Raw genomic sequence first — 26214 nt, 5'->3', positions numbered from 1 at the left:
TGGGTGATACACCTCCTGCAAAAGCTAGATCCTCTTCCTTCCAGTGCCTCTGCTTCCTCCAGTTTTGTTCTGCAGCTCAACTTCCTGGCCTAATATGCAGATAACCATGCCAGCTGTCGACAATGGAAGCTGTAGTCCCAGGTCATTTGGAGAACACCAGATTGGACAAGCCTGTGCTAGAAAGGCAAAATCAAAATTTTGGGATGGGCCATGTGCTGAAAAGGATCTTGGAAATGTTGACTTTTAAATATTTGCAGTTATGCAAATATGCATAACTTTTGAATATTTATGCAAGACAGAGCTGTTCTGCCAAGCCTTTGGCCAGGGCACAACCTGAGTCCCTCCTTTGGCAATCTTCACAGAACTCTAGCCCAATGGCTGCCATCAATTTGATTTGAAGTAATTTTTTAATGAAATGATTTTAGAATGTTGTATTATTTTATTGTTGTTAGCTGCCCTGAGCCCTGCCTCGGCTGGGGAGGGCGGGATATAAATAAAAATTTATTATTATTATTATTATTATTATTATTATTATTATTATTATTATTATGCTAGACATGCGATGACATTCTTCAATAGTAGCCAACTCTGGGTGGTATATGGCAGCTGCTTTTAACAACATGTAATACATGTCTGTAGAAAGATAAATGTCTTGATTTTAACCAGTTGGTAGAATTTCCCCTTGAACAGATGAGGAACAATCAAATTTTGAAGTCCCAGTTTCAAATCCAAAACTGCATTTGGGGGTGCATGTCAAAAGTTAGGAAGTTTGAGTGTTGGCTTATAAAGTTTTCTGTACTTAATATGTATGGACCTAATTTGTGGATCAGAAGTTGGTTATTTGCTGGATGTTATATTTATAAAATATTCTGATTCAGTTCATGGTTCAAAACAGTTTGTTTTGAGCTTTTAGGAATGCATATTTAAATACAGAAGTGGGAGAGAATTGATTTGTGGGTGAACACAGACCATTACCCACAAATCCTTATGATAATGATCAGGGATGAAGGAGCTGATCTGGCATGACTGGTGGACATAGCTGAGTGAATCACAGTTGTTTGGACCAGCTGCTACCGCCCAGAACCTGCATACAAAAGAGGTGGGATGGCTGTAATACTACAGCCCTAGAATCCTTATTTTATAAAATAGAACCTAATTTAGCAGTTGTAACACTATTGACATGCATACAATGCTACTGAGTGCAAGACATTGTCTACTAGGAATATATTTTTCAGTGGTGGCACCATGGTTGTAGAATTTCCTCTCCAGCGACATCCAAAAGGCCCACTGCACTGATGGGTTTGAAGATTACTTCACATTGTTACTTGAACATTATGCTTTTTGTGGCTCTTGGAGTTTACTGGAGGGTTGTTACCATTTTAGTATATTGCTTTTGCTTTTTATTGCTAGGCCTTTCTGTAGATTTCCAATGCAGATTTTATGTACTGTTGTGTTCCCTTGCTTTTTCTACCACAAAACGGCTATCTATATAAATAGGCAGGCTAGTACCCTATGAGCATTGACTCCTTAGGCATGAGATAGGTTGTTTGGTTGCACTACAACTTCTTAACGTGTCTCTTTCACTCTCTCTCTTCAGCTGCTTCTCCAGTGTTGGACGCATTGGTGGGATGCAGGTGCTCTCCTTAGCGCCCGCTTGCCTCCGCAAGGGGAAGGGGGTGGCACTGCACGAGCTCATGCATGTCGTGGGCTTCTGGCATGAGCACTCCAGAGCAGACCGCGACAAGTACATCAGCATCTCCTGGGATGAAATCTTGACTGGTAATGGTTGTTTCAGCTTTTCCAGCTGGCTCTGTGCAGTGGCACAGTGTGGCCCCAGGTGTATTTTTTTCAGGGGGTATGACCGAGCACCCCCACAACAGGCTGCCCCATTGGACCTTGGCTCCAGCGCATGAGGGAGGGAATACCCCCTGCCTGAAACTTGGAGAGCTGCTGCCAGGCTGTGCCAATTCAGGGTGTGCTCAGTGACCAAATGCAGCTCTCTGGCCTCTCTGCTGAGCTGCTGGGACTAGAATCATAGAATCATAGAATGATAGAGTTGGAAGAGACCACAAGGGCCATCAAGTCCAACCCCCTGCCAAGCAGGAAACACCATCAGAGCACTCCTGACATATGGTTGTCAAGCCTCTGCTTAAAGACCTCCAAAGAAGGAGACTCCACCACACTCCTTGGCAGCAAATTCCACTGGCAAACAGCTCTTACTGTCAGGACGTTCTTCCTAATGTTTAGGTGGAATCTTCTTTCTTGTAGTTTGGAACCATTGCTTCGTGTCCGCTTCTCTGGAGCAGCAGAAAACAACCTTTCTCCCTCCTCTATGTGACATCCTTTTATATATTTGAACATGGCTATCATATCACCCCTTAACCTCCTCTTCTCCAGGCTAAACATGCCCAGCTCCCTTAGCCGTTCCTCATAAGGCATCGTTTCCAGGCCTTTGACCATTTTGGTTGCCCTCCTCTGGACACGTTCCAGTTTGTCAGTGTCCTTCTTGAACTGTGGTGCCCAGAACTGGACACAGTACTCCAGGTGAGGTCTGACCAGAGCAGAATACAGTGGCACTATTACTTCCCTTGATCTAGATGCAATACTCCTATTGATGCAGCCCAGAATTGCATTGGCTTTTTTAGCTGCCGCGTCACACTGTTGGCTCATGTCAAGTTTGTGGTCAACCAAGACTCCTAGATCCTTTTCACATGTAACTAGGGGTGGGGTGGAGGGAAATAAACCCAATTTGCTTTTAATGCCAATCTATCAAATTGACTTGGGACTCCCCCCCCCCCCACTGTAGTGGGACCAGGGACTCTGAATGTTTGTTATCCACTGCTGCTGAGACCCTTCTGCTTGTAGACCTAATCCCCTTCTTGGATTCACAGGCTTTGAAGTAAACTTCATGAAGTCTTGGAATACCAACATGCTGGTGGATTATGACTACTCCTCTGTAATGCACTATGGCAGGTAAGCAAGCCACAAGGCGGCTCCTAGGTATTTTAAAGAAAATGTTGGGGACATGTGAAGCACCCTGAGCTGCCTCTTGTTGGCAGTGGAGCGGGGCCAGGGCAGGTATGTCCACATTGCCAAAGGGGTGCTGCATGTTCTGGGTGACTGTCTGCAAAAGCAGGAGCATTTCTAGTAAGGGCAGAATTTTCCAACCTGTTTGGAGCCTGCCATTCATACTCCTTGTTCTTACATGCATATTCTTTGGTAAGCCATGGGACATGTCTGAGTCAGTCTGTCTGAAGAACGTGACCCACACTGGCTATCTGACGGGATGGCTGGTGAAGGGGACCCTTGTGGCGGGACCATGACTTGGGAGCAAGAGTGCATTGTTTGCATGAAGAATCCTGGCTATGGGCGATTTCCACTTTGGAGGCAGTAATGCTTCTGAATACCACTCACTGGCTGCCACCGATGGGATGTGCTCTTGGACGCCAGCAGGCTCTTCTTAGCTTCTTACATTCCAGTTCAAAGGGTTGAGTAGCAGGTAAGGCCCTTCTGTACCTGAGACTCTGGGCTGCTGCTGCCGGTCAGAGTGGGTGGTACTAAGCTTGATGGAGCTAGATATAAAGCACCTTCTTATGCTAAGCAGAACCAGGATCGTCCACCTGTGTATGTACAAGAGTGGCTCACACTGCTTTATCTTGTTCTTTGCCTCCACTAGGAATGCCTTCAGCATGTCTGGCTCACCCACCATAACACCACTCTCCAGTTCCCTGACCTTTCTTGGACAGAGGTGGAACCTGAGCAATTCAGATGTTGCCAGAGTCAACAAGCTTTATAAATGTTCTCAGGTTGCAGCACAGCCAGGTAAGAGAATGAAGACTCAACAAAGCTTAGTTTCCCAAATCCTATATTTTGAACGCATATGCGTGCGTGCAATGGAGTTTTCCATGTGTTGGCCATTTGCTTTGATTTAGTAGTAAAATGTAGGTTTTTCCAGGGAAGGCACTGGGACAAAAATAATAAAAAACCTCAGACACAGAGCTTTAAAAGAAGTCTGGATGAACCCTCAGTTTCTTGGTTTCTCTACCCCACAAAGCTAAGGTTGTTTCTCACCTTAAATATCGTAGGTTGGCTCTTGAGTGTCCCCAACAGAAGCCAGCTATGATGCTCCAAATGTGTCTGGCATGATAAACATAATTGTGTTCATGTACACATCTCTTTTGATGCACACAACTTAACAATGGGTGAAGCAGTGCTGTGCTAAATTTATTATGCCTTTTAAAAAGCCATTCTCCCTCAGTTAATGAGAGAAGGAACTGCATTTGCAGGTTATTAAAAGGGAGAATAGTTTGGTGAAATTCTCATGGGTGGGGAGCAGGGGTTGTGTCGCACTTGCCTTACTTCTGAGTTTAGCCAAAGGGTGTTGTGGGCGTGTCCTTTCTTTCATTCTACAAATCTGCTCACCAGAGATCTGTACTCTGCAGCCTTCCTGGGTGCCTGTGAGATAATGCCTCCCATGTAGCTTTTCCAGATCAGGAGGTTTGAGCAGCCAGGAAGGCTGCAGACTGCTGAAGAAAGGTTTATGGGAAGAAAAACATTAACCATAACAAAAGTTAAGCTCAAAAGCATCATTTCTGCCAAAATTCTATAGTGGCCTGAGAATGAGGGAGAATAATTGAGGGTTGTATCCAACTAAGTTTCACTGACATTAATGGAGCTGAGTTAGTCATGTCTATGCTGTGTACATGCTATACCTTGAAAGCATTTTCTTTCCCTCAAATTATTCTGGGCACTGTAGTTTAAGGGTTTCTGGGAATTGTAAACTCTACTGTGCCCAGAATTCTTTGAGGGAAAGAATGTGCTTTGAGTATAAGTTGCGTACACAACCAATGACTTCAGTTGGTCTGCTTTGACTAATGTTGGCTACAGCACAGAAGCATCTTTCAAAGGGGAAGAAAACTTTCAAGAAATTGGGAAGATTTTGACACAGGACATGTGACATGTCACAGGAACATGTGGCTGGGAACATGTATGATAAATGACAGAAGTTCTAATTGCTTTGTTTTCAGAGGCATCTACCAAGGGAGTCATCAAAGAGAATGTAATGGACTTCATTCCAAGTGAGCCAAAGCCCCATACAACACAAAACAAACCCAAATTATCTACTGCCTGGAATCTCAGTTCTATAGCGTCTTCCAGTGAAATGCCACATCTTGCAGGAGAGCCTCTGGGGACCATCACACCATCAAGCAAGGTTGCTGGTGAAAACATTAGTACCACAGAAGCGCAGACAAGGGAGGTTTGGTCACCTGGGCCAAAGATGCAAATGCAAAGGACAATGTCTCAACATACCGCTGGTAAAGCAGAAGGGAGTAAAAAATCTCTAGTGGTTACAGAAGAGATGCTGCATCAAACTGTATCTGGAGAAATGGCAGTGAGTGCTGATGCCCAGAAGACTTCTGAGCCACAAACTCTGCAAAATCCCATCAGTAGTACAAGGGAGCTGAGAAGCCAGACTCCAAGCTATGAGGAGGTCTACATACCAAGTGACCAAAGCCCCACAGAAGTAACGACAAGTAGTGCTCCGGAGGTGGAGCTTTCGCTTTCCTTTCTGACCAAAAGCCCAGACGCCTTTCCAATGAAAACGGTCCAGGGATCTGCCACAAGACTTGGTAAGAAAGCTCTGGACTGGACACCTCCTAGAACAAGAGCCATGCATATAGAGCATAGAACAAATCTGCCTACTGGTATGGCGAGAGGAGAACTGTCTACTGCTATGGAGATTGGAAGCTCACCATTAATGAGAAGCAGTGAGGCCGAGGATAGACATGGTTCCCCAAGCCCAGCTGAGGACCGCCCTTTCTCTGCAATGGAAAACCAAACTGGGAAACAGCTGGCTGAGCTATTTCTTCAGACCATAAGCATCTTTAGAAATGAAACAGGTAGCACTGCTTCTACAACCCCCGTAGTCCAGGCTGAAGCAGGGTCTTCATATACAACAGCCTCTCCAAGAGCCTCTAGGAACTTGATCACAGCCTCCGGTGTGGTGGGACTGGAAGAAACCAAACACAGTGAAGTGGAAAGCCTGGGAAGCTTTGGCACAATTGAGAGCCAGAGTGAGATTATGAAAAAGGAAATGGAAAGCTTCCACACCAAGGAAGGGAGCAGGCCAACTGACGTGCTATCTTCTAGCGGCAAAGAACAGTATACAAGACATAGATTGGAACCTGGCATGTTTGCTACCCAGGGGCTTCCCTCTCTTGGAAGTTCAGAGGCTCAGGAAAGCCACCTTAGTCAGGCAACTGCTGGAGCCCCATCCCCTTGGGCTTCTGTCACAGGCCCTCTTCCCGTTTCCAAGCTAAATGTAGCAACTTACTCAAAGAGCAACCAGACCCAAGTGGAACAGTTTGATCGGTCAGCTGCTCAGCTGGCCAGGAAGGGCTACAGAAAAGAGACACTTACAACACACATACCACCAGGGCCTCTCTTAGTGCAAGTTACTGAACCTGAGCTGGAGGCTGAGGAGCAGACCCTGGTCCATGCAGAACTGCCAAGCCAAACTCCCACTTTACAGGACTGGGCTTCACTGGCAATGGAAACCAACCAGGCTATACATCCTACAGAGGGAACATTTCCTCTTCCTCTGTCCCACACCCCTAGACCCGCTGAAACAAGACACAAAACTTCATGGTTGCAACAACCAAGCAACACCAAAGTCTATGGCCCTAGTGCCCACGTTCCAGGATGGGGCCCCTTTGCAGATCTACACGGGGAAGAATTTGAACACACTTTAGAAACAGCGTCCATTACAACAATGTGGCCATCTACAGCACAAGAATTCAGGGTGAGCCATGAAAAAGAAGTTAGAACTGGACACTCCGAAGAAGCCAAGACTCATTGGAAAGCATCTTTGCTTTCCCCTGAGCCGTTTGAGGACCAGATGCCCACCCAACCTAAATACCGGGTGGCAGGTACTCCATGGCAGCGTTCTTCTACCCCCTCAGTAACAACTGGCCTCCCTGGTGTGGTGCAGATCAGGAATCCTAATGGGCCAGGAGCAGCAGCACCCCAAAGACCATGCAATGGGGGATTGGCAGGCTCTTCACCTGGAACGGAACATGGACTAACATCCACACGCGTGTTGCCCAAATTGGAAACTACAAGCCAAGAGCATTCAGGATCAGAAAAGAGAGATCATAGCCCTACCTCCAAAGGGGACTCTCTGCCAGTGAGAAGAACAAGTCCTCCTCCTAAAGACCACACTTCATCAGCAATGGTGAGTCTGCTGATGCAGACAAGGACCCCAAAGAGGACTGTGGCAAGTGATGAAGGATCTGTTACTGCTGGCTCTTTCAATTTATCCACCATTTTGCTTTCTAGCAAACCAGCTTTAAAGGGACTCCAAAGCTCTTCTCCTTTGAGGAGAACAGAACCTGTGATGAAAACTGAGAGTCCACCTACACAATTCTTGGAAACAGCCATGGAAACAAAACCTTCCTCTAAGCTTAAAGAAACCCTTGCAGAAGGGGAAATGACTGAACCAGCAAATGCCACAGAAGACATGTCCCTCCATGTGATGAACTTGGCAACAACTCCTACTTGGAAAGCCACAGCTGGCAGAAATGGGGCACAATCTTCCTCATTAGATATGGAACCAACAGGATTGCCCCACATTGCTGCTGAAGGGACGGCTCTGCTCCTGACTACTGGCTCGCTAAAGTCTCCCAAATACATAAACTTAAGAGGACAGCCTACCAGTAGCCAGCCCAGGAAAGAAACCATGACATCTATGGCAAAGATTCTTGCAGTGGACATGGTGTCAGCATCATCAGCATCCAGTACCAGTCCTCTAGACACATGGGGAAACCAAGTGACCTTATTGGCAGGTGCAAAAGAGGCTACAAGGAGATCTTCCAAGGAAAGTGGAGAAACTGCTCTAGAGATCTATGCCAGCACACTAGCTCCTGAATCACACAAGACAGCTACAATTGGAGTTTCCACCCTGAGATCCCGTGAGGAGCATACTGCAGCAACTAAAATCACACAATTCCAGCCTGAACATGGAACCCGAAGACCAGAGGTGGGGTATGAACACAGTAGGTTTCCTTTAAGCAAGGGGACTCTTGTAGGAATGGGAAATGGAGAGCTACAGGCTCCCTCTACAAAATTTCCCAGACACTCCTCCAAGACCCAAACTGTAGTGAATCTGGAGGAAATGTCTGGAAACCATACAGAGAAAATAAAGTCCAAGGAAAATGGGGTGCCCCCTATAGACAACCCTAACTTCTCCCACCGTGTTGGCAAGAGGTCTTTAGCAGAGATAATGGCAACTCCAACATCTCTGAGTGTCGCTCTGCCAGAGGAAATTGATCGTGAATTTAGAGGCCACATGGATGAGGCTTCCCCAGTCGAAAATGTGGCAGACATAACGGAGGCAGAAGAACCATTGCCATTTGGAATGTCCAGGTTGTCCACTCTTCTCCAAGGGCTGCCTTCTGCTCTGAAAAAGGCAGGAAATAACCAAGTGGGGCCCCCAGGAACTGTGAAAGCTCCACAGCCTCTGACCACTTTTTGTCCCTTTGAGAAAAACTTGTGTGGCTGGGAGCAAAGCAAGGAGGATGACCTGGACTGGGTGCTTGAAGAGGGGCAGGAGCAGCTCATTAGGACTGTGGGAGCTGGAAGCCCCCCTGGAATGCCTTGCACAACCTCAGGTGGTAAGTGACTCCTGCGCTCTCATGCAGCCCCTGCTCCACTTTGGGGTGTGCTGCAGGGTCTTCAGAGTGGTGGGAGTTCAGGACAGACAAAAAGAAATGCTTAAGGCTGTAGCAAGATCGTGGTAGTGACCACCAGTTTGGGCAGCTTTAAAAAGGGATTGGACAAATCCATGGAGGTTAAGACCATTACTGACTACCAGCCATAGAAGGGGAATACATTACCTGCGCTCTCAGTAAGTCTCTGGGTCCCAATTGCTAGGAGAACTCAAGTGGGGAGAGTGCTTTTCACACAAGTGGGACTATATGCACCTTTTGGTCTGATCCAGCAAGACTCTTGCATCAGGAGAACTGGCTGGTGGAGTTTCCATATCTTTCACTTGAGCTCTCTTGGTGATGGCCAAACTCTGGCCCTCTACAAGGACTATGACAAACACAGTGGGGGTTCCCCCCTGCACCTGCCTCTGCTATCATTTCTGGAGGGTCAGGAGAGCCCCAGAACAGCATGTGGAGGGAGGATAGGAGAGGATAATAATAATAATAATAATAATAATAATAATAATAATAATAATAGTTGTTGTTTATACCCCGCCCTTCCCTGCCCAAACCGGGCTCAGAGCGGCTAACATCATATGTATAACACATTAACATAAAACCAGGCAATCAGTTAAAATACAGTACATCCTAAAATCAGATCAGGATCAGAATAAAATCCAATCAGATGGCAACCCCCAGATTAGGGTTGGGGACCTTCAATGCTCACCAGGCCCAACAGTTTGTGCTGAACTTAAATGGGCCTGTGAGAAAAATTCTATATGGCATGTAGAAATCTGCTGATGAAGCAACTGGAAGTGTGTGGTGTTGAGTTCCTCCTTCTGCTGTGAGAAGCAGTTACTTCATTTTGCTTCGTGGCAGTGACCTCTGCTTTTGGGAACATTTTAATGATTGATGTCTCATTCTTCCTCCCATCCCATTTACAGGTTGTCTTGGGTGGGGTGGGGGGGCTTCCCAACATCAGCTCCAGATTGTTAGTCTTATGTGAAGGGTCATGATGGTCCAAATTATACCTGTGTCATCTCTTCACCAGGTGGCTACCTTTCCCTGACGCCTTCGGCCCACAATTCCAGTCAAAAGGCTGTTCTGGTCAGCCCAGCTGTGCAGGGCATCAGGTGCCTCAAATTCTGGTACAGCCCAGGGGACCTTCTCATGAGTAAGTGGCTTCTGTATAAAAGGGAGTGTGTGTGGATGAGACTGCCAGTAGGTGGCTGGCTTGTCTGTGTGCAACAGTTCTGGACTGCCAGCTGAGACCCTAATTCCCAATTTCCCAAAACTGGGTGACCCAAAGTTCTCTAAGGCCCTAGTGCTGATGAGGGATTTTATGTTTGGAATAAATGAAACACAAGCACCTTAGTCTGTAGGGAACCTGTTGTTGGCATCTATCTGTCTCAACAAACAACAGAGTGTGCCTCAGGGATAAAGTAAAACTGCTGTGTTATCAGCACCAAAGTGACCTTACTGGGGCACAATCCTAGGCGGTGTGTATGGAGGTCCTGGGTGGGCTACCCAGACAACAGGCCCTCACTGATGTGGTCCAAAGGAAAGCAGAGAAGTACGTTTGGCACCAGCTTTGCTGCAGGAGGTGCTGGAAGGAAGCATACAGCCATTCAACCATCTTAGGGACTCCACTCCAGATTTGCGTAGGGTTTACTCCTGAGCCTTTTCTTCTTCCAAAGATGTCCCACAAGGCAGCGGAAGTTTAGTATCAGAGTTGTGATTCTCTTAGACGGGCTGTAGGTAGGCCACCTACAGCAAAAGAAAAAGGTATATTTTGCGTATTTGCCTTCAACCTCACCTTAGTTCCTGTGGTTGAGGGGATCCTGTCTGGAAGCCTGAGTTAGAGCCATAACACAGTGGGTTGTTTCCTTCATAACAACAATCTTTTTAGAAAACAACATTGCTCCCTGTATCTTTAAGTGAGGTGCCTACATAGGAAGCTGCCTTACGGGGAGTGAGATCATTGGTTGTTCTTTCTTAAAACTGTATACAGTGGTACAGTGGTGCCCCGCAAGACAAATGCCTCGCAAGACGAAAAACCCGCTAGACGAAAGGGTTTTCCATTTTGGAGGTGCTTCGCAAAACGAATTTCCTATGGGCTTGCTTCGCAAGAGTAAAATGTCTTGCGAGTTCCTGCTGGTTTTTCCCCCTTTTTCTAAGCCACGTATCCGCTTATCCGCTAAGCTGATAAGCCGCTAAAAGCCGCTAAAAGCCGCTAAACTGCTAATAGCGCTAATCCGCTAAGCTGTCAATGGGCTTGCTTCGCAAGACGAAAAAACCGCTAGATGAAGAGACTCGCGGAACGGATTCTTTTCGTCTTGCGAGGCACCACTGTACCTTCGTTCCCAAATGGCTTGGCTCCCAAACAAATCAGCTCCCGAACGCTGCAAACCCGGAAGTGTTCAAGTTTGTGAACGTTTTTCAGAAACCAAACATATGATGCCCCTTTCTCAGCTTCTGATTGAGTGCAGGAAGCTACTGCAGCCAATCAGAAGCTGCACCTTGTTTTTCAAACGGTTTCAGGAGTTGAACAGACTCCCAGAACAGATTAAGTTTGAGAACTAAGGTACCACTGTATAAAGACTGGCAGTGACTCTCCAGGGTTTCTGAAGGGGAACATTCCCAGACCTACCTGGAGGTGCCATTGGGGGCAAACCTGGGGTCTTTGGCATAATTATCCACTTACAGTGGTACCTCGGGTTACAGATGTTTCAGGTTAGACTCCGCTAACCCAGAAATAGTACCTCAGGTTAAGAACTTTGCTTCAGGATGAGAACAGAAACCGCGCGGCGGCAGCGGCAGGCCCCATTAGCTAAAGTGGTACCTCAGGTTATGAACAGTTTCAGTTTAAGAACGGACCTCCAGAACGAATTAAGTTCTTAACCTGAGGTACCACTGTACTCTCCTACTTTCCCTGCCCCCCGTGAGTGAGTGCAGTTTCCCATTTGACAATCCTGTTAGATTCCTCACTCCTAGTGTGCATTTTATCCAAAACTGGAAAAGACATTTATAGCTTAGTGTTGAACATTTTGTGCCAAATCTGTGTGTGTTGAACTTTTAAAAATACTATTTGGTAGCAGTTTATCATTCAGCGTGATGCCTGTTTCTGAGTGGCCTTTTCTTTGCAGGTGAAATCAACGTCTACATAAAGCTCCGGAATTCCTCTGAATGGCACAAAATGTGGTCTGTGAGGGGGAATCAAGGCACTGGCTGGCATCTGGTGGCTGTAGCCATTTCCAAGACTTGTGAGCTACAGGTAAGTATTTATGGTCTGCCTTGAAGACACAACTGGTTGGAATAGCTTAAGAAGACCCTTTATGGAAAGTGCATCTCTGGTAATGGCAGAGTCGATGTGAGCCGACAGGATGGTGGTCGCTAAGAAGACAAAAAAGGTCCCAGAGTCCATAAACTCTAGACTTCAGCTGGTTAAGAAAAGTGCTAAATATGTACTGGGATACAAACTAACTCTGAAAATGATCTGGCAGGACAGCCAGCTCTGTCCAGCTGTCCAGCTCTAAGGAAACCAGAGACTGAGTACTATGCTAAGTTGATGAAAACTGGTGTGCCCCACTGTAACAATAATGATTTGGGTACTTGTGGAAAGTTAAAGGTAAAAGTAAAGAATGCTTTAGCTGAGATTCCTGCTTTGCAGGGGGTTGGTCTAGATGACACTTGGGTCCCTCCCAACACTAAGATTCTATCATTCTATGACCCCTGGACAGTTAAGTCCAGTCAAACTTGACCATGGAGTGTAGTGCTCAACTCTACTTTCAGGCCGGTGTTTGTCTGCAGACAGCTTTCAGGGTCATGTGGCCAGCATGACTAAACCACTTCTGGTGCAACAGAACACCGCGACGAGTGCCAGAGCACATGGAAACACTGTTTACCTTCCTGCCACAGCAGTACCTATTTACTTGCTCTGGAATGCTTTTGAACTACTAGGTTGGCAGGAGTTGGGACAGAGCAATGGGAGCTCACTCCATCGCGTGGACTCAAACTGCCAACCTTCTGATCAGCAAGCCCAAGAGGCTTTGTGGTTTAGACCACAGCGCCCTTGTGGAAAGTACTACAGAGTGTATACACTCACCATCATTGACCCAGGTGATTCTGACATCATTAGAAGCACACCAGAGCAAACCAGCGAGAAGCAGATATTGCTGAACTTTAAATTTTGTGTAATAATACTGGCTACAAATAAAAATAAATAAAACAAAAAACCTGCCAACCTAGCAGTTTGAAAGCATGTCAAAGTGCAAGTAGATAAATAGGTACCGCTCCGGCGGGAAGGTAAACGGCGTTTCCGTGTGCTGCTCTGGTTCGCCAGAAGTGGCTTAGTCATGCTGGCCGCATGACCCGGAAGCTGTATGCTGGCTCCCTTGGCCAGTAAAGTGAGGTGAGCGCCGCAACCCCAGAGTCGGCCATGACTGGACCTAATGGTCAGGGGTCCCTTTACCTTTACCGTTACAAATAAAAATAAGGCCCTTTACCAAATCCTCAAAGCTCTTCTACGTATGTCCAGCAGGTAAAACAGTTGGGGAAATGAGTAGATTTGAAAGGCAATCCCACCGGGAACATCTCCTGCTGAAGCTGCCTTGTGTTGCATGGGAACTGTACAAGACCTTCTGCAACGGAGCACTTTCTGGTGGCATCACACTCCTGGACTGCTGTTGGCCCTGAATGAGATGAGAGGCTGCTACTGATAGCGATGGCAACTTTCCTCCAAAGACAAAAAGCAGGGGGGTTTTTTTGGGGGGGGGCGGTATTTTCTGCTGTTGTGTCAGTACTATAGTCAGGGCAAGGGTCTCAAACCCTGGGGAGTGAGAGATGCTGCTGCAGAACTTTACGCTTAAGACGCACACGTTGCTGCGTTCTGTTTGGCTCTTAATTCTAGGACTTTGAAAAGGTGCAGGGAGTTGAGCTTCTTCAGGTGGCTGAATGAAACTACAGACTCTGCTCTCTCCGCAGATGGTGCTGGAAGGTGTCACCGGCCGCAGAGGAAGGCATAGTGCTGGGATTGATGATCTGCTTCTCTGCAGGAAGCCGTGTGGCCAATGTTACAGCAATATGACACGTTCCTTGTGCAACAAGTGAACAAAATAAACCTAAGTATTCTCCAATGTTGTGTTGAGCACTGTTTATTAAAATCAATTCAAGATCTGGATACAGTGGAAAAAATACACATAATAAAAATAAGTAAAATCTGACATTCATGCTATATTGCATCACAGCACCATGGGAGTGACAAAGCATTTACAGGAAACTTAATCAAATCTCCAAGTAAATAAATATGTCTGTACCAGAGGCCTAAAACCCATAAGGGTTGGCATCAATCAAATCTGTGTATTCCACAGTCAGAGTGCCACTTGCTGCATATGGCACCATCGGCCACTGTGGGCCTCTCCACTTGGTTGCAAATATGGGGTGCTGTATAGGAGAGGAGCCAATCTAGAAAATACCTAAGTGCTACATATAGGACATCTCCACACTGGCAGAAGACTGATACAAAGTGAATATGGGGTGGAGGAAAGAAATTTGATTCAGTTGGCATTTAAAGGCAACTCTATTGAATGAACATTTTTGAAGCAATATGCAAACCAAAACACAGCTGTCCTTCAAAATTCACACTTTGGGAGTCTGCTGGGGAGAATGCTCTGTTACCACCTGTAGCAGCTCTTTACAGAGGTCCTCCAGGTAGTGCCTGGGTGGAGGTGTTGAGAGTCTGGCTCTTAGCCTGTGACGTGAAGCCTGTGGCATCAATCCATGATCTGCAGAGAAGGGAGCAAGTTACACGCTGGCGATTATTTGCTGCTGCCACTACATCCCTTTCCCACTTTACCAGAAACATTAGACTTGCTGTGTGTGCAGTTTGGGGCTCTCAGAGGAGTGCACTGGAGCTGTGTCAGAAGTGATGCTTTTTATTGGGAGCTGGATGGACTTACTGGTCGGTTTGTTTGCCCTGGTTTTGCTGCCTTGCCCCTTCTTGGCAACCATTCTCAGCGTAGCAATGCCTGGAGGAGCATGGAGGTTGGAACAGCACAGGGTGAGGTCCATGTGTCACAGAGGCCGTTCTCTTGAGATCAATATTTCTGTGTAGCCTCAGCAAATGTGTGTGCAGCACCTTCCAAGCAGAGTTAGAGGGAGCTTTGTAGGCAATAGAAGCTGGTCCATGTGGGTAGAAAGCCCCCCCCCCCCGTCTGCCCTCAGCCAGACCTGACCTGCTTACCTTTTCACCTACAACTGGCCAGGGGGCAGCACTGGTTGTGAGCTTCCCCTTCTTCCTCTGTCTCAATGTAGCACCTTGTGGAACTCGGCAGGAAGGAAAGGGGTGGGTGACAAAAGTAGGAGGAGCTGGCTCTAGCGCCACCTGCTGCTGGGCTCCCTGCCGTCTGCCCAAACAGTCCCAATAGGCACCAGCCACTTCTGCTTGCTGGCCATGTAGTATTAGTAAATTTATCACTTGCCCTATGCCAGCAGGTCCCAGGATGGGTTACAAAAATTTAAAATTAAAAACCGCCCCACTCCCTGAACAGTGCAAGAGATCCAGAGCAGCTCCAACAGATGGCTGGCTGTCCAGTGTGAGTCCAGCTGAAGTCTGGGACTGTTCCTGCAGTTTGCTGAGGAGCCGTTCATGAACAGTGTTCCTTGAGTACAGTTTTGCAACCAACTGTGAGTCTGCCGAGCAGTATTGCTCCCCTGCCAAAGTGTGTGTGGGCCCACCCACACATCCATTTGTCCTGTGGTTTCTAGTCAGGGGTCCAAGAGACTGGGTTTTTTGTCCCACCGCTTTCCCCAGGAAAACCAGCAGAAATGTCAAATGGTAGTGTGGCTGGGGTGGGGGTGGGGTGAGGGTGTCCGTGCTGTTTGAAGGATGGTAAAGAGCCATGAGCCTGGGGAGAGAGCCTTGGAGGAGGGGCCCAACGATAGTTAGCATGTAACAGCAGATAAGTTCACTGAGTCACTGTTCCCCACTGATGAGATTTAAATTATAGTAATTATTTCTAAATTTGCATCTAAGCATAGCAAATGCAACTTCTATGCAAATCTGTCCTTGTTCATCCTCTCTTTAGGTGATGCGTAAGTGGACACTCCAATGATGGTGGGCATATATGGATATTATTTTAATGTTTGCCACATTTAGCTGCCTGAGGCAAAGGACAAGGTGGTGCCAACCCCCCAATTCTATGTAAAGGATCCAATTGGACCAACAGCTGAATTCCACTACCAACATTGGTATCAGGATAACATCTTCCATCATACCTGAGAGCAAACAGGTTTGGGGGCCCTGGGGAAATGTTTGGGAGGCTTCTAGTGCTGCTCTTGCATTTGCTGCCCGAGGCAGCTGACTCCCTCTGCCTAATGGCAGGACCACATCTGGGTGTTATTCTTACAATAATGTTAGGATGTGAGAGAGTGATTGGCTCCAAAAGTTGTTCATTGATCATCATAGCAGAATGGAGATTTGAACACCTGGGTCTTCTCCATTCAAGTCAAACGCTCTTTTTTGACTGGTTCACAGAGCAAGGACAGAAGAGGGTGGATTTAGTGGACAGAGTAACTGAATCTCTTTTCAATGAGGCTCACACAGGACAATCCATCTTCCTGGGGAGTCAGGGCCATTGTCAGCATCCTTGGGCGGTGGGCAGGGTGCTAGTGCTTGGGATCTGGGAGGCGTCCGCCATTTTAATTGCCCATAATGCCCTGGACATCAGGGACATTTAAAATGGCTGGCAGCTGTCACCAACCTCCAACGCGGCTGCTGCCAGTACTTAAGTCCCTTAAGGGGATTGCCAATGTAGAAGGGGACACCCCAGAGGATACTTGCTGAGGGTTCCCTCAAACCTAGAGCCAGCTCTGTGTGGCATGAATTCAAGGTGGGGTCCATAATTAGGCAGAGTGAAGCAGACACTTCACGCAGCAGATGGGGGAGGGAAGAGAGACATGGTGGAGAACAGCTGTGTGCGCCATGAAGCCTGTCTGGCACATCTGAGAGTCTCCTGCCCAGAGTTTCAGTGGAAGACATTCAGCTGCCAACTTATGTGGAGCAGGAGGGAGATGCCATCTTGTCATACACCTCAGGCACGAAAACAGTCGTTGGGAAGGGAGCCATTTTGAGTTTCCCCCTCATGCTCAAACCACATGAGACATGTTGGAATTTCTTCTTATTTTCAATTAATATCTCCCCCCTCCACCAAAGTTGGAATCTAGAGTGGAGGGAGGGGCAGGGGAACAGGAAGGGTTGCATATCCACCCCCCTTTCACTACTACTGATATATCTGCCCCTGGGTAGGGTGGAAAAGAGGGGAATAGGTAAGTCCCATATTCCTCCCTATCAAAAACAGAAAAAGAGCCAAGAGGGGTAATTTGAAGCATTAAAAGCACCTGGTGGGGAAACCAGCCCTCCCACAAATTGAGTGGTGGTAGTGATGAAAGGGAACATATACATGCATGACGTACTTTGGCACTCATTCTGGCTAGTGAACTCTTCAGCCAGCAGAGGGCGCTCCTGGGCCATTCTTCCCAGCCCATCTCCACATAAACTTTTCTTTTAAAAACAAGTTATATCTGATATTTTACCACAGTCATAGGCCACATATATTTGTGATGAGCAATTCCTGGGTTGCCTTTTTCCTTTTTAAATATGTTGGGATCCAGACGGGAGGGGTGGAGGCATTGTCAGGGTTGGCTCACTGTCTTCTCCATCATTTCTTTTGAAGCTGTTCTTTGCTCCTTGAGGGTGAAATATAAACCTGAAAAACGCACACCAAAGAACAAGGGATTCCTATTACGCTACAGGGCAGGGCCCAATACAGTTCTAGTTTTTAACCTGACCTGAGAGTAAGTCCCATTGAACTCCGGGGGGGGGGGCTGGGGGCTGGCTTACCTCTGAGTAGACATGCGTAGGATTGCAGTGTTATCTCCATGGGGCAAAGCAGAAGCTTACCTCTCCCAGTTCCATGAATAGAAACCAACTGGCCTGGCAGTGGCAGTGCCCCCACTAACCCGCCCCCTGCCCTGCTGTAGATTGCCCACAACAGAGCTCTCTGCAGGGGCTGGACTCCTGCCTAGTAGAGTATGGCATTGCCATTTTGCATACTGGGAGAGTAGTGTTGTCATCTCTCGCTGACTAGATGGGATAGGCCAGCCTTCCTCAACCTGATGCTCTGGAGTACAGCTCCCATCATCTGCAGTTAGAATGGCCAATAGCCGAAGGTATTGGCAGCCGTAGGCCAAAGCACCTGGACAAATTAGGAATTGCTCTTCTTGTCTGCTTCTCTCCATGTTATTTCCTCAGGATTGTGGGAGGTAGCAGTCAAACACAGAGGTTTCTTACCCATAGAGGCTAGTGGCGCAGGGAGCCAGGGTGCCAAGTTCTGGAGGGCGCCAGGGAAGAGGCGGAGGCTGGATGCGGCGCCTCCTGGCATCAGCTCTCCGCCCTAGCTCACCTCCACCATGCCGCGCTGAAGCATTGCCATGCCCGGAGCCTCCGTCTGCCGTGGCACGAAGCGGCCAGCTGAGACGGGAGATAGAAACCTCTTCCCCGCCGGAGGAGCCGCCCTCCAGTCGCTGTCCGCCTCCTCCAGCCCCGCTGGCAGTGCCGTCCTCCCTAAAAAACCTCTGGGAAGCGGGGTGGAGGCAGCTTTGCACCACGGCGCCAGGTATGCTTAAGACAGCCCTGGTCTGTAGGAGTGCAAATATCCAGAGTGTGTGGGGGGGGGGTCAGGTGGGATTACTATGAGGAATTATAAAATATGCATCAAGCCATTGTGTCCACAATGAATGCATTGTGTTGACTGGGTTTGATACATTGGCAATAATTTCTGACCAAATCCCACAACCCTCTGGACCTCTGGCCATTTCCTCTACTGCCCATTTCTCTTGCTTGACAAGGCACGTACACAGCCCAGTTGCTTTGCCAGGCATGCGTCCTGGGCAGGGGCGCCGACTTATAAAAAATATTGGGGGGTGGGGGCCCATACCGACTTATAAAAAATATTGGGGGGGCCCAAGACCTCCAAACCGCTGCTGCTGGGGGAACGAAAGGGGCGAGCCCCGGGCTACCCCGACCTTAAGTGAACCTGTGAGGGCCCACCCTTTGCGGCAGCCAATTGGCTGCCGCCGTGGGCAGTGAATATTAATGAGCTAGGGGGAATCCCCGCTTCTCGCGGGGCTGACGCCAGCCCCGCGAGATTGTTGATGGGTCGAGAGCCCGCAACCCCACCCCCTCTCTAGATCGGGAGTGGCTTTGTTTTAACTCATTACTGAATGTATTTTAAAAGGTAACTATCGTCAAACAAGGAAAATAAAAAATACCAACATAATTTTGTGATTTTGCAAAGCATAATATAACTAATAATTTTCTTAAATTATTGGGGGGGCAGAGCCCCCCCAAATGAATTTTTGAGGGGGCTCGGGCCCCCTCAGGCCCCATGGAGTTGGCGCCTATGGTCCTGGGCCATAAAGATAGTGGGCAATCTTCTCTGATGTAGCTTTTCTGATATGTTCATTTTAGGATGTTAATCTTAGGGCCAGGAAACAGGTTTCACATAAAGGTGATAATGATCGCTGTCCTCTTGGCCATCCTTCTTATCATGTGTATTGATTGTTTATGACCTCCAGGGTTGCTGAATGCACTCCTTTGTAGTTTTCATTCATTTACCCAAAAGTATGCATGCCTAACTAGTGTTTGTAGTTTAACTTTGCCCCCATGTGGGGTTTGTTGAAATGCTCAGAAGAAATCTGATTGGTTCTTACAAACACTCTGTAAAAGTTCTTTTGTGAATAAAAACGACCTGGGCCGGAGGGTGGAGACAGAGATTACTATACGCACCCTTCCCAGAGTCTTGCTGGTTCAAGCATCTGTGTGTATTCTTATTAATCAGAGTTCAATCCTTCCTTTGCTTTGAGAACGCCTCACTGGTCAAACATAACTATGCTTGAGTGCTTGTTAGTGCATGAAGGGGGAAAGATCTAGACTCAACTAGGTCACACCTTGTCTTCTCTGTGAGGGAGGAAGTGAAGCTGCCATGTAACTGACCAAGGAAGACGGGTCTAAGCAAGCAGCAAGCTTAGAGCAAGTGCTTGAAGCTATCTTTCTACCAAATAGTATTCTGCCTGTGTTCTCTTTGCTGCTGCTTGTATAAATGCATGAATCTGCCCTTTGGAATGTTTTGTAATTAATTCATTTTAAACTTACATAACTGCGTGTGGTCTGTTCATTGCAAAGGGGTAGATGAAGGGAGGCATAGAACTTTAATAAATAAATACCGTAATCTGGAGCACTTTAGAGCTTGAAATTAATAGCTGCAAATTTCTTCATGCGAATTTGTATCTTGGTGCTTTTAAATTGTGCTTCAATCCCTTTTTGGGCATTTGGGATTAGTCAGTAATATTAAGCACCTGAAAAGGACCATAGACTTGTTTGGCATCTTTTGCTTATTTTCTGATGCATCAAATCTGAAGCAGCATAACCTGTCAAATACTGAATGTCGTCGTATGTTATCTGTCAAGTGGAATCAATTCTTTTTTTGAATAAATTTTATTAGAGTTTATAAAGAGAACTACAAAACAATACCAAATATCTTTTTTATCCAAGATTAATCTGAATAAAATAAAAACATAGAGGAAAAGAGGAAAAGGAGAGAAAAGAAAAGAGAGAAAATGAGGAGATAGAAAAGAACTTTAAAGAAGTTCCAATTCTTCACTACATATAAACAAAAGTCCATTCATCACAAGGTAATACCCAACAAAACTACTTTCTGCGAACCAATATCAATCCCAAATCCATATATCATTGTTTCATTTTCTTTTTCACACAAACAGTCTATGAGAGGTTTCCAGTCTTTAGTAAATGTTTAATCAGAGAAAGGTCATTGTTAGCATGTCAATTTTGTCATCTCAGCTAAGCCCGTTTGTCAGGCCTGCCGCTAGGTCCCAGCTCACAGAGGACCAACGCCCAGTGGATGTCATATACAAAAGTCTTTATTGAAGTTTAGTTTCCATTTCCAAGCTCTGGGCGCGCAGACCCACGTCTTGACGCTAGACCGGCTAAGTTCCCTCTGACTCGCTGCTGAACCCACACCAGTTTAAGATTCTAGCCTTGCTCCACCTCCTACGCTGTTCTTTCCTCCTCTGGGTCCTTCTGCCCCCTGAGCTTACCTCCTTCCTGGATTCCTCTGACGCTGACCCCCCTGAGTCTCGCCCTTCCTTTCGGCGGGCTTTAGGACCTGGCTCCCTGTCAGGACTCCCTGCTGTGCCGCTCTCCTGTACATTTGAACTTGGCGCGCGCGCCCAGCCGGTAACTTTCCTTCTGACCGTTTCCCCGCTCCCTGATGTGGGCGTTGCCAAGCCTGACTCCTCTCCTCCCGCTGGAGATGAGAACACTGGTCCCGACTCCTGGGACTCCCCCTCCCCACTGCGCTCTGGTGGAGAAGCTGGTCCTGATTTCCAACTGCTGCTCAGGGACTCCCCGCTGGCCCCTCCCTCCTGGGGCTTCCCCCCTGGAACCCCCCTCGCTCTGGCCATCGGTGCTCCCTTCTGTGAGTCCTCCGATTCGCTAGAGAGGCTTGTGGATTGACTCTGCCCACTGTCACTGCCTGCTCCCCCTTCGTACTCCTCCTCCTCACTTTCCATTTGCTCACTCTGCTTTGCCTCTGCTCCTGAACCCCTGACACCATTAATTTTAACAACCCTTCTTCCATTGCTGGTAATAACGAGTCTTTCCATCTTTGTGTATACAATAGTCTCGCCACCGTAATCATATACAGTGGTACCTCAGGTTAAGTACTTAAATCGTTCTGGAGGTCTGTTCTTAACCTGAAACTATTCTTAACCTAAAGCACCACTTTTGCTAATGGGGCCTCCTGCTGCCACTGTGCCGCCGCCGCATGATTTCTGTTCTCATCCTGAAGCAAAGTTCTTAACCCGAGGTACTATTTCTGGGTTAGCGGATTCTGTAACCTGAAGCGTATGTAACCTGAAGTGTATGTAACCCGAGGTACCACTGTATTGAAACAAAGTTCCATAGTCTTTTTCTAATTGTATATCCATAAATCCAAGCAGGAAGAATTCTGGTTTCAGTTGAAAGTTAATCTGCATAATTTTCTGCATCAATCTACTACACTTGATAGTAGCCAAAAGGCTGAGAAGCGATAATTCTCTGCATCAATCTTCTATGTATTTGTAGCCAAAATTTTTTTGCTTTTTTACATGTCCACCAAGCATGAGAAAATGTCCCTTCTTGTTCTTTACATTTCCAACATGTATTTGGAATATTTTTATACATTCTGAATAATTTATCAGGAGTTAAATACCAACGGTATATCATTTTATTTAAAAAATATTTTAAGTCATAACAATGTATATTTTAACTTCTTTGTCCACATATGTTCCCATTGTTCCATTTGTATGTTAAATCCAACATTTCTTGCCCACTTTAAAATTATTAAATGTCACTACATGTTGGTAGTGCCCTTGCTGGGGTTAATCCATGACAGGGCCTTTTGGGTGGTGGTTCTCCATCTGTGGAGTTCTCTCCCTGGCAGGGCGTGCCGGTCTCCCTCACTATTAATGTTCAGGAAGAATTTTAAAACATGCCTGTTCACCTAGGCATTGGGTGGCTGAAAGATGATGTTCCCTGCCACCTTGGTGAGGCTATGTGATGGCTTAAAAATGCTTTTAGATGTTCCTAATGCTTTAAATGTCTTTACTTGTTTTATTTTTAATTGTGTTGCAATCAAATATCCAGAGAATAATGGGAATAATATTTCACATTTTACATTTGTGGAAGAGAATTATGAGGAGAATTTTGGGGAGCAAACTTCCTTTAACTCTAAGTGAGCCCTTTTGGCTGTGAGGCAAACAGTGTGTTCCTGACAAGGAAGGCGGGGGCATAAGAGTTGGCAGACAAGCATCCTAACAGCTTCTTAATGGAAGTATTTAAACCTTGTTGTTTCTGCAAAAGACAGGCACTGCGCTCCAATCTGTTTGAAAGCCAATAATGGATGGGAATTTACCTCTTAGAGAATTGCCTCCAAAATATGAGGCAATGTGGTGAGATGAAGAGGATTTGGGTCTGGGAGACGAGTGGTTACTTTACTTTATCAATTTTGCAACCGCCAGCCTCCCAGCCCGTCCTTTCCCTTTCTTCGGCCTTCCCTGTCCTCTTGGCTCCATTTATAATTGTAAGCTGTCTGGGGCAGAGACTGTCTGCCTTTCAGCGTCTGCACTTTACAGCACTTAGCACAAACAGGCTTCAGTATCCCTGGGGACCTTTAATGATTATTATTACCATATTTCTGCTGTTCCCCAAACACTTCCTTTCTGCTTGATGGAGGAGAAAATGGCTCTGACGAAAAGGTTGAGCCTGGCAGAATGATGCTGAGCTGTATCTAGAGGTTGTGGGCTCAGGTAATTTCCAATTCTCTTTACAATTCACTGTGAGGTAGGAAGAGGAGTTGCTTGCTTCTTCCCTCACTGCTGAAAAATTGTGATATCTGCTATGTAAATAAACATCCCCCTCTATTGTGTGTTTGATAGCCACCAACTCAGAGAGAGTGCACAGGAATCTATTTGCCTTGTATATTTTCAACAGTTTAATTGCTCTTATCAGTCCAGCCTCCCCCTCACATGTACAAATGTTGTGCAGTGGATAAGCAAACATGGAAAATTCAACACCCCCCCCATGGTTACATTTCACAGGATTTGTATGCTTCTAGGGGCACATTTGTAACTAGAGTAAGCAATTAAAGGGAACACGAAAACAAAATGTGAGGCCTCCTGCAGTGTCCATCAAGTTACAGTAGTTTGTGGATTTCAGACTTCCTTGTTCCACAGGTTCTGGAGATCTACTCTCACTCTTTGCCTCAGTCCCTTCTAGGCTGGCCAGGTGTCCTACATCACAGAGGACAGCCCTCTGTTTGAAGGAGTAGGTAGATTGGCATCTAGAGGCAGTGTGGGGTAGTGATTAGAGAGTTTGACAAGGACCTGGGAGAGCAGGGTTCAAATCGCCACTCAGCCGTGAAGCTCGATAGACAACCTTGGGCCAGTCACTGCCTCTCAGCCTAACCTAATTCACAGGGACTGAGGGCTCATCCATACTTCTGCTTGTCCTGTGCCTACAAAGAGCAAGTCTGAGAGGTTTCCCCTTTCTCCACTCATTTCCCAGGGAAACTTTAGCTCCAAAGTGGAGCAAACATCAATCCATGGAAAACCTGAACTGCTGTTTGCTCCAATTGAGCGCTAAAGAGCTGTTTTCCTCAGAGGAAAGTAGCAAGACAAGAGGAAGTGTGGATAGGCCCTAAATGACGATGGGGATAGCCATGTATGTTTCCTTGGAGGATATAAATGCCATAAAATAAATAAATTATTATTAGTTCTCTAGCTGATTTCCGGTATTTCGGCAAAGCTTTATGTCTGCCAACAGTTTAACAATGGCAAGGGAAATGGCAAAGAAAGCCAACATCATGTGCCTTGAACCCACTAGGTCTCTATCATCCTTGGTGTTCCCTCACCTGTAAAATACGAGTATTATTGGCTGCCTGTGACCAGGCATTGACCAGTATTCCTGCAGCTTTGCTTAGAGAAGTGAGTGAGTTACTGGTTTGCTCTTCTATATTCAGGTTTATATTCACTTTGCATTTGGCTCTAGCTGATCCTATGCGTTCTAGCAAAAAGGCAAAATCAGGGTTCAAAAAGCAAAAAAAACGGACACATTTGTAGGTGGGAGGAAGAAAAATAGTAGTAATAGTAGGCACTGCCATTTTTGGTCTCCACTGCACTCTGCCACCAGCCTGCCGCCAGTGTCACCACCAGGCCCACACGCCTCTTTCCTGGCCTGGGCTGGCAGCGGCCGTGGCGTGCAAAGTGGCAGGAAACATGGACTGCTTGACACCCCCCCCCGATGACCGCCCATGCCTTGTCTGGCCACCGTCCCCCTGCGGGCCTCCAGAGTTTCCCTCTGTTTAGCCGGTGCGCCCAAGAGAGCTTGGGTGGTGTATGGGGCCGTGCCCAGCACCAAGGGACCTGGCATGCCTTACCCAGCAGAGAGAGAGGCCCCACATGTTGACCGGAGCTTGCACCCACCCAGGAACAGGACGCAAGAGACCCGGCAACAGTGTGGCACTCCCACCTGCTGAGTCGATACTGGGTGGCTTTCACCACCCATGCAAGCCTGGGAGCTTCCTGCGCATCAATGGGCGGATGCCGACGGAGGAGCCACTGTCACCCCAGGAGGTGTGAGGCAGGCACCAGTGACAGGTCACACAGCTCGGGGGCAGTGGAGGGCAGCACTCGCCCACCCTCTGCCTGCCCTGCCATTCTGGGCTCTGGCGCTTGCCTGCCCGACATCCTGCGTTGGCGGCATGGGCTGGGAGCAGCTCTGCATGGCATAGCTGCCGACCCCCCCCCCCCCGACCCTACCATATCTGATCTTCCAATGGCTCTCCCCCTTCCGATGGATGCTCTGCATGCCATGGCCTCCGCATGCTCTCCTGTGGCCAAAGTGACTGCTCCACACGGCACATCCGTTTCCAGGGCACAGGAAATGCCACTCCCCCCCCCAAAGAAACCCAACTCCCCCCCGAAACCAAATATTTCCTTTAAAATGCAAAAATCTGCCCGGATGGCCATGTCAGCCCCCCAAAAGAGGGCATCTCCGGGGAAACCTGGATGTATGGCAACCCTAAGGCAAAATAGATCACACAAATCTGGAGTTTGCTGCTCTGTGTTTTATTTGAATATCTGTCTGGTATCATCTTAACAATTCATAAGAAGGGAGACCTCGAAATTGCTCAGCAGCAGCAGGCTGAGCAGAGGTGCACAGGTCACCCAGTCCCTGGTAACATTAATTTCTATTATTATTTCTAAATCAGCCTCTATACATATAAATTAGCATATGCAACTTTGATTGAAATCCATATCCCCATTGCCCCTGTTTTTGTGATGATGTGTACACTGTTACCCTAGACTCTTCTCTCTGGACTTCTTCTCCCCTTCTTTTCACGAGGCTATTGCCTGTGCTCACCAGGGGGGCCAACCTGAACAAAATGGGGGGGCAGATAAGCCCTGCCCCACATAATCGATCACATGACATGGTACACACACACCATTTGAATGACAATGCCCATCAACTTTGGGGAGAGCATCAAATATTTTTTGGGGGGCAAGACCCCTTGGCCCCTGTAGTTGGCTCCTATGTTTCCCACTCTACTTTCCCAAGACTCCTGCTCCCCTTGGCCCTCCCTCCCTCCCCCTTGCCATCCCCAATGCCTCCATTCCTAGGGACCTCTTCTTCTCCAAGACAGTTCTGCCTTCCTGGCTCCTTTCCAATATCAGAGCAGGAATAGAGAATGTGCAGAGAGGAGGTGTGAGGTAAGCCAGTAGCTGGGGGTCTGAAGAGCTTGAAATCCCCCCCATTAATCTTAGAAGTCCTTATCATTGGCTGGACTGGGCTCTGTGGTGGTCCACAGGTTACAAGTTCCATTGAAATCTGTAT

The 26214-nt window shown here is 47.2% G+C and overlaps 2 protein-coding genes across 3 annotated transcripts in view; both read left to right on the top strand.

Annotated features, from left to right (window-relative positions):
* GPAT2 (glycerol-3-phosphate acyltransferase 2, mitochondrial) overlaps positions 1 to 26214 on the top strand; it is a 282276-nt gene that overhangs the window by 62716 nt on the left and 193346 nt on the right. The gene's annotated exons all lie outside the window — the stretch shown is intronic.
* On the top strand, positions 123 to 13814 carry ASTL (astacin like metalloendopeptidase; the record flags this gene model as incomplete). Its single annotated transcript, XM_081871481.1, has 8 exons — positions 123 to 184; positions 1598 to 1779; positions 2892 to 2973; positions 3677 to 3822; positions 5028 to 8672; positions 9757 to 9879; positions 11852 to 11979; positions 13689 to 13814. The coding sequence occupies 8 exons, from the start codon at positions 123 to 125 to the stop codon at positions 13812 to 13814; spliced, it is 4494 nt and encodes a 1497-aa protein (XP_081727607.1).

This window comes from Podarcis erhardii (assembly GCF_964252035.2).
Source record: "Podarcis erhardii genome assembly, chromosome: 7".
In the NCBI taxonomy this organism is placed as follows: Eukaryota; Metazoa; Chordata; class Lepidosauria; order Squamata; family Lacertidae; genus Podarcis; species Podarcis erhardii.
The sequence above is the reverse complement of the archived record's forward strand: the minus strand, read 5'-3'. Positions and strand labels throughout refer to the sequence as shown.